The sequence below is a fragment of the Plasmodium falciparum genome (genome assembly GCF_000002765.6).
Source record: "Plasmodium falciparum 3D7 genome assembly, chromosome: 10".
Classification (NCBI taxonomy): Eukaryota; Apicomplexa; class Aconoidasida; order Haemosporida; family Plasmodiidae; genus Plasmodium; species Plasmodium falciparum.
Window position 1 is genome coordinate 1,638,913 of NC_037281.1, and position 11,268 is coordinate 1,650,180.

The 11,268-nt window shown below is 28.3% G+C and overlaps 2 protein-coding genes across 2 annotated transcripts; one reads left to right on the forward strand and one right to left on the reverse strand.

Moving 5' to 3' along the window:
* Positions 1-258: 258 nt before the first annotated feature.
* On the forward strand, positions 259-1,606 carry PF3D7_1041200 (rifin; the record flags this gene model as incomplete). Its single annotated transcript, XM_001347653.1, has 2 exons — positions 259-312; positions 545-1,606. 2 exons carry the CDS (start codon positions 259-261, stop codon positions 1,604-1,606), a joined length of 1,116 nt encoding a protein of 371 aa, XP_001347689.1.
* A 1,882-nt stretch (positions 1,607-3,488) lies between these two features.
* PF3D7_1041300 (erythrocyte membrane protein 1, PfEMP1) lies at positions 3,489-11,036 on the reverse strand (the record flags this gene model as incomplete). Its single annotated transcript, XM_001347654.2, has 2 exons — positions 3,489-4,724; positions 5,688-11,036. The coding sequence occupies 2 exons, from the start codon at positions 11,034-11,036 to the stop codon at positions 3,489-3,491; spliced, it is 6,585 nt and encodes a 2,194-aa protein (XP_001347690.2).
* Between the last annotated feature and the right edge of the window lie 232 nt (positions 11,037-11,268).

Sequence of the window (11,268 nt, forward strand, 5' to 3'; positions counted from 1 at the left end):
AATTATTTTAATATTAATTTTTTTACGTTTTTGTTTTTTTTTTTTGTAATAAATAAAATGGCAAATGTGGATCCACTATAAAAAAAAAAATATATTTACATAATGGGAAAATAATTGTTAATTATATTAAATAAATTATAATCATATTTTATGTTAAACATTTTTATTTAATTTATTTATAATATAAAATAAAGTATTTTATGTGATTTTTTTAGTTATAATATTTATCAAAAAATAATATACGTATCACAATAAAAAATGAAAATCCATTATATTAATATATTATTGTTTGAGCTTCCATTAAATATATTGGTAATTCCATGTCACATATATATTAAAGAGGATTAATATAATCATATTATAATATAATATATATATTTATATATAAATATATTACGATATCGTATATATAATTTTTATATATATATAGTCCAAATATACATATATATATATAAACATAAAAACATACATATTTATAACATATATATATAAAATAAAAAAGAACTAATTATAATATACATATATATGTGACCATTTTGTATAGATATATAATCAAAGGAACCATAAAAGCACCACACCAAATCATACACAAACCACCAGATCATTATACGAATGTGAATTATATTCACCGGCCAATAATGATAATGATCCCGAAATGAAAAGGGTGATGCAACAATTTGAGGATCGTACATCACAAAGATTTCACGAATATGACGAAAAGATGCAAAGTAAACGAATACAATGTAAAGATCGATGTGACAAAGAAATACAAAAAATTATTTTAAAAGATAAATTGGAAAAAGAATTAATGGACAAATTTGCCACATTACAAACAGATATACAAAATGATGCTATTCCCACATGTGTTTGCGAAAAGTCGATAGCAGATAAAGTGGAAAAAAATTGTTTAGCATGTGGAGGTATGTTGAGTGGTGGTATTGCACCAACGGTTGGATTAATTGGTTCAGTTGCCGTACATGCGTGGAAACCTTTGGCACTTAAGGCCACTATTGAAAAAGCTCTAGAATTAAATGCTGCTACAATTGCGTCTGCTGCTCAAGCTGCAGGTATTGAGGCAGGTAAGAAAGCAGTTATTGCAGGATTAAATTCAGAGTTTGGTTTATCAACTCCAGCTGTTCAGAAAATAGGGTTAGTTTTTAATGCAAAAAATTATAAAGATGCTGGATATATTTATCAAGTTCTTTATAAACAATTTGAAATGACATGTGAAGCACCTGTTAATGGAGTTATTCATGGCGCTGATGCGCCTATTTGCACAAAAATCATAGGAAAAACTATTCTGCGGAAGAGTGGTACAGCGAAAGATGTTATAAATGAAAGTGTAGAAACTGTGGTTTCACAAGCCAAAGGGGCTGCTGGTGACAAAGTTGCGGAGGTAACTGCCGCTAAAGAATTAGTTATTGAAACAGCACAAAAGGAAGCTATAGAAATTGCAAGTTACAATTGGTACACCACAATTGGTTACTCCGTCCTTGCCATATTAATTATTGTTTTAATTATGGTGATAATATATTTAATTTTACGTTATAGACGAAAAAAAAAAATGAAGAAAAAACTCCAATATATCAAATTATTAGAAGAATAGATGTGATGTATTTGGTATTTTTCGATGTTGGTAGGATGTATGGTACACGTAGTATTTTTCTTTGAATGTACCGTGTGTTTTTTTTTTTTTTTTCTCCATTATAAATAACTATATATTTTTATATGTATTGCGCTTTTATATATAATTTATTTTTCTATAATTTTATTTATTTATTTATTTATTTATTTTCTAAAACTCTTTTAATTAATAAACAATGTAATTTTTAATTTATATAAAATACTTATACGTATTATAATATATTATTTTTTTAAAACATAATGTAACGTATATTTTTTAAATACCTCATATGTTTTTCAAAGGAATATATATCAAAAAAAACAATAAAACTTATGATTATTATAATTATGATTATTATGATTATGATTATTATGATTACTATTATTATAAATATTTTAAGAAACATATTATTCAAAATATTATATCTATATTTATATAATTTAAATTAAAACCAATAAGTATATTATTTCAATTCAGAATTATCATCCTTAAAAAACCTATCATATTATATATAATGTTATTTATATTTATTTCATAATATATTTTATTATTTTTTTTAATTTTTTTTTATTAGAAATACTACTAATACAATGAATTCAAAAAATAGTCAACATATAACAAAATATAATAATTACACGTAATATAACAAATAGATACAATACATAAAAAAAATAATAAAAATATAAAAAATGCATGAAATAAATAAAAATAAAACACAATAAAAAAAAGAATAATGTATATTTTTTATTTTAATATAATAATACACTTTTTCTTTATTTTGCCTTTGTAATTTTTATTATGTTTTATTTTTTAGTATAATATGTAAATATTTTTTGTTTATATATATATATATTTATTTGATAATATGTATATATTTATGAGATATAATTTCATATATATTTCATAATTTATATTGTTCTTTTTAATTTTTTTTTAAGTGTTATTTGTTTCTATATTACGTATGCATTGATTTATTATCATTATATTTTTATATATATTAAGTGGCAAAAAAAGAAAAAAAAAAAAAAAATTTGTTTATTAAATATTTTTTCTTCTGTAAAATGTTTTCCATTTTTGTTTATATTTATATTTATATATTTTTTTTTTTTTTTTTTTTTTTTTGTTATTTTTTATATATATGAAAGTTGTATGATATATTTAAAATTTTTCTTTTTTTTTTTTTTTTGTTATTTTTTATATATATGAAATTTATATGATATATTTCAAATTTTTCTTTTTTTTTTTTTTTTTTTTTATTATTTTATATGTAAACACATTTAGGAAAAAAAAATTATAATAATAATTTTTATATATATATATATTTTTTTTTTTTTTTTTTTAATATAATAAAAAGTAAAAATTATAAAATAAAAAATAAAAATATTAAATTTTTAAAGTACTGTTATCACTAATATAACTGATTGTTATACTACTAATTACTACTTCTAATAATATTACTATTAATAGTAGTATTAATAACAATAATGCAAATAGTTATATATTATTATATTCAATTTTTTTCCAATAGTTTATGTTTTTTAATTTAAATAATTTTAACTATTATTGTTATCATATTAAATATATATATATAATACAATATAATTATGATATATATATGTACATATATATAATATAATTTGTAACACTAAAAATTAAATACAAAAAAAAAAAAAAATACACAAACAAAAAATATAATATAACATGAACAATTAAAAAATATAACATAATACACAAATATAAAATATAATATAATACACAAATCAAATATAATATAACATCAACAAATAAAAAATATAATATAATGTACACAAAAAAAAAAAATCAAACATATATATATATATACATACATATATATATATATATATTATATATCCCATACATCTGCTATAGGATATTTCTCTTTCACCAATTTAGTATTTACATCCATTTCAATTTGTACTTTGCTAGGTATATCCATAGTATTACTATCCACAGTTGATGCATCATGATCATTTACATCATAATAAATATCATCTTGCACATCATAATAAGGTTCATTATATTTATCCAGATCTTCCAAGATAGTATCCATATTAGTAAATTGATTTATAGGTTTAGGATTATCCATATGTATTTGTATAGAAACATCAGTATTCAACGTTTTGTTACTATCACTAGGGTGAATGTTACCACTATGTGTCTCATTTTCCCACTCTTCTTTTAATTTGGCTAATCGTTCGTGATGATTTTCCCACTTTTCGCACATATCTCTATGTCTATCTAACCATTTATGGAATAGTTCCAGTTGGTTGTGGATGGGGTCACTATTTGTTAGTTTGGCAACACTATGTATACTTGTTTGTTTCACATGATTTGTACCAAATAATTCGTTTTCTTTTCTTTTTAGCACTTCATCATATATATCAATATTTTTGTTACCACTTAATGTGTCATTAATTAAATCTATACCAGAATATACATTATTTGATACATATTTTGGAATATCATCCATAGTATTAACCATATGAACATTATAACTATATTCTTCTCCACTATATAAATTTCTATCATGAATAGATGTAATAAAAGGTTTTTCGTCAGGTTTATCAAAATATAAAGTGTTTGGTTGTGTATTGAATGGAATATCACCACTACTATAATCATTTGGTACATCCTTTGGTTGTTCACTTTGTAGATATTGTGATATAAATTCATCTTTCAATGTATTCCACTCATTATCTGTAATTTTACTACTAGGTATACCATCATTTTGTATATCATTTTGTGTATCACTAGGTGTGTCACTAGCTGTTGTGTTGTTACCACTAGGTTCAAGTACGACTTCAATTAATGTTTTATATTTAGGACTACCAGGAACATATATATCATTAATATCCAGTTCTTCATACTCACTTTCGGAAGATGAAGTAATATCACTATAATGATCGGTGTAACCACTATCTGTTCCACTATCTCCTTCAAGGTAAATGTACCGTTTGCCTCTGTATTTACCACTAGTATAAGGTATATATCTATTGGGTGAACGTTTTGTCGGTATATCATAATCACTTTTGGGGATATTAATGACACGCAAAAGATCAATAGTAGATTTGGTTTTTTTCTAAAAAAAAAATGAACATATATGTGTATGTATATATATGTATTTAGGTATTATATATGTGTTTGTTAATGTATATATGTATGTAGTTATGGGTATATATATATATAATATATATATGTATGTGTAAATGTGAATGTAGTTATGGGTATATATATATATGTATGTTTATATGTGCATGTATTTAATTTTTTTATTTTTTTGTTATTTAATTAAAATTTTTTATTTTTCTTTTATTTAATTAAATTTTTTTATTTATTATTTTTTTTTATTTAAATAAATTTTTTTAATTTTTTTTTATTTTATGATATATATTTTTTTTTTAACATTTTTTCCCTTTTCTTTTTATTTTATGATATATATTTTTTTTTTAACATGTTTTTTTTTTTTTTTTGTTTTTATTTAATAAATTTGTTTTTATTTTATTTCTAATAAATTTTTTTTATAATCATTTTTTTTATGTATAAAATTTTTTTTAATTTCTTTTTGATAATATTTTTCATTTTTTATTCTATCAAAATTTATATTTTTATATTAATTTTTATTATTTTTAAAATATTTTTCTCCTTTTTTTTTTTTTGTTTTTATTTAATAAATTTGTTTTTATTTTATTTCTAATAAATTTTTTTTATAATCATTTTTTTTTTATATAAAATTTTTTTTTATTTTCTTTTTGATAATATTTTTCATTTTTTATTTTATCAAAATTTATATTTTTATTTTAATTTTTATTATTTTTAAAATCTTTCTCTCTTTTTTTTTTTTTTTTTTTATTTTAATAAATTTTTTTTTTTCATTTTTTTCATTTTTTTCATTTTTTTCTTTTTCAATATAAATATATATATATAAAATATATATATAAAACACATACATGTAAATCCATATATATATATCCAAATATACCCACACATACATATACATCCACAGATATATATATATATACATATATACCACTATATATATTACCTTCAAATAAAGAAAAACAATAGAAGTCAAGGCCAATGCAATACCAAACGGGATAGTAGTTTTTAATATATCGCTGGTATTATCACTTGGGAGTGGATGTGAAGGTTGTGGGAGGTTGTTTTTTTCCTCTGGGGGTGCTGTTGGCGGTTGGGGTTGGATGTCTTTGGATTTGGTGTCTTCCTTTTCGGGTTTGATCACAGGGGGTTGGTTCTCTGTGCCTTCACCACCATCTGCTGTTGGTTCTTTTGGTGTTGTTTGTGCTGTTTCACAACCGCCTTCATCCTCTGGTTTTGGTTCTGGTGGTTTTGGACAAAATGATGGTTGTTGTTTTCCAACTGTATTTTCTTCTTCTTCAAGGGATTCGTCATCATCAGGGGGGGTGGATTCTTGACACTTTGCTTGGGTTTTGTCACTAGTTTTTCCTGGACAAGATGTTGCTTCTTTGCGAAGCTTATCAAGCAAACAATCTATAGCATCCTGATAACCATTTTTGTTTTGTTCGTTCGCATCGCCATGAAGACCACACGACTTCTCGAAATTCTCTAAACCTTTACAAGGTTCTATAGCTTTGTTAACATCAGTTTGGGGTTGCACGTCACGCAAAAAATTTGTAACCAAAGATGTCATGTCATTGTCACCATCTTCATGTTTTTTTTCTAGGTAATGTTCTTTTATTTTTCCCCATTCTTCCTTTTTCAACTTTATCCATTTATCTGCACAATTTTTTATACAAATGTTTGTTCCACCATTTTCCTTACAATATGAAATTTTGGCATTAATTTTATTATAATCTTTTAAAAAATATTCTAACCATATTTTAAATAATGCTCTAATAAATATAATTTGGTTTTTACCATTTGCTTGCCCCTCGAATGTTTCCCCATTAACGTTTTTCGGTTTACAAACATTATAACCACATACATTACCGCATTCCCATATATCTTTTCTAATACCTTTAAATATACCTGAAGATATACAAATGCTTAAATCATAAAATCCCGTTGTACCATTATCACTGACAAGCATATCTATATCTTCAGCAAGACCCCCTTCTTTTTTAATATGTTTTGCTTCAATACTACTTTTACTTTGGCAATGGTTCCCTTTATTATTATCGCAATGGCCATCACCACTTTTACAATTTATTTTAAATTGAGAACATGGTTTACAATTATCTGCATCTTTAAATGTTTGCTCTGTATCCTCAAATATTTTTTCATTATCCTTTTCACTAACCTTTTTAGAACATGATCCTAACTTTTGTAAAAATGCTGCAGCGTCAGGGAGATTTTGTAATCTTGTATAAAATCCATTATCATGATCAGTATTTTCAGCACCTTTAGTTTCCCTTTGGTATTTTGTTTTTTGTTGTTCATATGCATTTGATTGTTTCTCAAATTCTGTTCTTTTTTTTTTTATCCACTTTTTATAAAAACTACAATGTCTGCCACAACTGGGACAATTTAAAGAAGGAAAAATACTAGGATCGTCTTTAAGCTGATCGTCACAATGTTCACCATAACAACTACATTTTTGGACTTTCTTACCTGTACTACCACTATTACTATCTTTCATACATTCTTTTTTAATATTTTCCAACATACCTTTCCTTTTCTTACAAAAATTTTGACCCCATTCGTGCAGGTAACGGAAATAGGGGGGTCTTTCCACAAATTGGGTGAGTTTCGGGTTGTTGATGGGGTCACCACCACTAGGGGAAGAGGAGCCGGGGGTGATGGGTTGGGTATCACTATTTTCTTCTTTAAGTTCCACAGTTTTGTATTGGTATTGGGGTTTTTTTGGCTCGTTCGTTTTGTCCTCTAAAAGTGCCTCTTTCAAACCCTCATTCTGTTCTATTTTGACACCCTTATCGTCACTACCACTTGTCTTCTCTTCATAGGTTAAGGCACATATCATTCCATTCCAAATATACTGCGCGAAGTCGCCCCACAAGGATGCGGGGGTAACACGAGATTGGGAGGGGTTTCTACCAACAGTAGAAGATTGGTTACCACTATTTGAAAAAAACACCTTTAACTGTTCTTGTATATTCTCCATTTCCTGCTTGTTTTCACTTGCAAGAAGCACAATATTGTTGTTGTTACTACCATTTGTGTTACCACTGTCACTTGTGTTACCACCTCGTACCAAAATATCTCTATAATCCCCTAACGTATAGAACATTTGACGCAAAAAGGGTGTGGGGATGTCACCACTGGCTAATTGTGTTTGGGGGGTTTTTTCAACACTATTTGAAACGGGTAGTTCTGGTAGTTCTACACCGGGTACTCCACCAAGTCCTCCCGCTCCACCACCTTGTCTCTTCGTGTTTTCCTTTTTGTATCTATCCCATAAGAAAAAAGTTTCCACCGCAGCGGACTCCACGAAGGCTTTAACCAAGTCGACGTCGCGTGAGTTGGACGGCGACGAAGTTGACGCCGGAGTGGTTTGAACACTATTACTCTCACTAGAACTACTTGATGCCGAGGCTTCGGTAACTTGTGCTGCCTTATCACTCGCCTGTGGTTCTGCCGCCTGCGTGGCTTTATCACCACTCGCCTGTGGTGACACCGCGGTAGCCCAATCGTGTAGTTTTTGTATGTATAATCGTCGTCTTCGTGGTGGCACACAAATGGCACCCTGGTTACTATCACTAGCTTTGGCGGGATTGGCTTCACGTCTGTGACGACCTTTGGGTTCACCACTACCACCACCTGTGGCTGTAACACCACTACCACTAGTTGGTATGCACTTCCAGCTGACTGGGGCGTTTTTGCCATATTTGGTTGGACAGGCATCTTTGAGGTTTGTTTCTGTAAGTGCTTTGTCTACTGTTTCACAAACCTTGGGGTCCTCTTGTGATGGTCTCTTCGCCGCTTCCTCGTCCTCTTTTGGTGACCCCCCCTCCCCGTCCGTGTCTTCCTTCACCGCCTTCGTCGCCTCCGGCTCCTCCTCGACGACTTCCTCTTCGTGATGGACTTCTTGCGGGTCGACTTTGATATTGAGATCGCGACGGGTGATTTCGTTGTCGTGGAGGTCATCGTGGACGTCATCGTGGACGTCATCTTGGTTGGCAGGTGGTGTTTGGGAGCGGACTCCAGGGGTATTTTCGCATTTGTCTGGATTATTTTCTTTGCAGTTTTGGGCTTCTTTTTGTTCGTGATCGATCATCAAATCAATTGTATTCTTCTTTTGACTGTTATTGCCACCAGATGCTTCTTGTTCATTATTTTCATTTTCCTTTTCCAACATGTTGTTAATTCCTTCTAATTCCTTTACATTTCCATAAGTATCTTTAATATTTGTCAAAATTTCTTTTACGTCCAAAAGAGCTTTAAGAGCATAATTATAATCATTACCAAATATGCTAAAACCTCCTTGTTTTTTAAAATGCTGTAATATTAGTTTCCATTCATTTTCTTTTTGTTGAACCCAGCTTTCATAACATTTACAATCATTATTACATTTTTTGTTTTTACATTTTCCTCTTTTATTATTTATACAACTCTTAAGTTCTTTCCTCCAATACATAGAATCTATTAACATTTCGGTAACCCACTTCCAAAAAAATGGATGATAGTGCATACTTTTTTCTTCCTTTTTACCTATTTTATCATTTTGTAGTACACAAAAATTAATGGCTCCATTGCCATCCTTCTTATTTTCATTTTCATCATAATAACATTTCCATGTTTCAATTTGATTACCGTTTTTACTTTTTTCACCAGTTGCACCATTTTTACAAAACTTACTATATTTTTTTAGTATACCTGACTGTCCTTCTTCAGGGGTAAGTACTGGTATTTCGGTAATATTTTGTTCATCGAATATTCTTTCTTCTTCCTGTGAACAAGCTTCATTTTTAGGTTCCCATTTTCCACCTTTTCCATTTTGACCATTCACCTTTTCCGCTCCACACCACGGACATGCTTCGCAATATGTTGTACGATAAAATGTTCCGTTAGTTTCATCTTTAGTGAAATCAACAGCATCTGCTTTTTCCTCTTTTACTTTAGGTTCATCTTTACATATTCGTTCTTCATTTAATTTTTTTAAAAATTCATTTACGCTTCCATAATGTGTTTTCAGTCGTTCATAAAAATCTTTTTCATAAATATTATTAATATTCCTACTTGATGTTTCTTCATCTGCCTTTGCTTTTTTTATTTCTTCAGCATATTTGTTTTTTTGTTTATCAAATTCTTGTTTTTGGTTTTTTATCCAGGGTACAAAATTATCACAGGTAACAGTACATTTTTTACAATCTGCACCTTCAAAAAGTTTCTTTTTTCCTCTAATAGTTTTTTCGCAATCATATCCATTAAGATCACAATATTTTTCATTATTTTCTCCACGACAATTTTTTATAGCATTTTGTAATTTATGTTTCCTTAATCTACAAAACTCCTCTGCCCATTCTTCGAACCAGCGAAGATACTGCGGCACATAATCGAAATATGTAGGAACACCATGAATGGCACATCGGCAATTGTCTTTAGTCCTTTCTCCTGAACCACATGTTTTTCGAAAATATTGAGCTTCTTTTGGTGCACCGCATGTTATCGCGTACCATACCATTAATCTATTATTATTCCACCAATCTTCTCTTAATTTATAATAATTTTCATCATCTCCGTAGTGATCTTTTGCCGGCTTCTGCCCTTTCTTCCCATTCGCCTTCGTCAATCCTTCATATATTATCCCGAAAATTTTTTTTAAATTCTTTTCTAATTTATCATTTCCATTAACACCACGATACAAATCTTTTCCTCTTATAATATCTCCTATATCTGCAAAACTTCGTGCCAACATAGTACATATATTGGCATTGACATCATTATTAGTTTCTTGATATTTTCCATGATCAGATGATATTGCCGCCCCTTCATGTAAGGCTGCAAGACACACATCGGCTAATAATGTGTCATTATTAATTTTACCATAATTACTGATATTTTCCAAATTTCTAACGCATAAATTTAATCGTCTATACGGAGCGCATGCACCTTCATCATCCTTATTACCACTTATTTTGTTCTTATCACATTCACCGCCATGTACTTGAGAAAAACGTTCTTCTTTTCCAGTTCTACATGGATAACTTTTACCGTTAGTAGCATTAGTATGATATTCATGATTAAGGCCGCATGGACCAGAAGGTGTTTGTTGTTCCTTTGGAGCTTTCTCAAATCTTGCATCTGACAAACGTCCATGCAATTGACTTCTATATTGTTCTGCATTTTTTTTTGCTTTTTCATATATTTTTTCTCCAATTTTATCTAATGCATGTTTGGCAGTTGTATCCTCAATACCCCTTAACTCCTCCTCAGGATCTAATGTCCTAACCATTGTACCGACAACATGATGTTATACAATTTGGTGGGGTTTGATGGTTTGGTGGTTTAGTGTTTGCATGGTTCGTGTGGGCGGTGGTGGTGGCGTATTGCGTATGTTATGGGAGTATTGTAATATGGTAGAATAATAATAATAGTATTGTGTTGGAATATATATATATATAAGTATTATATATATATTTGTATATATATAGTAATTATAATAGTAGTAATATTATATTATTATA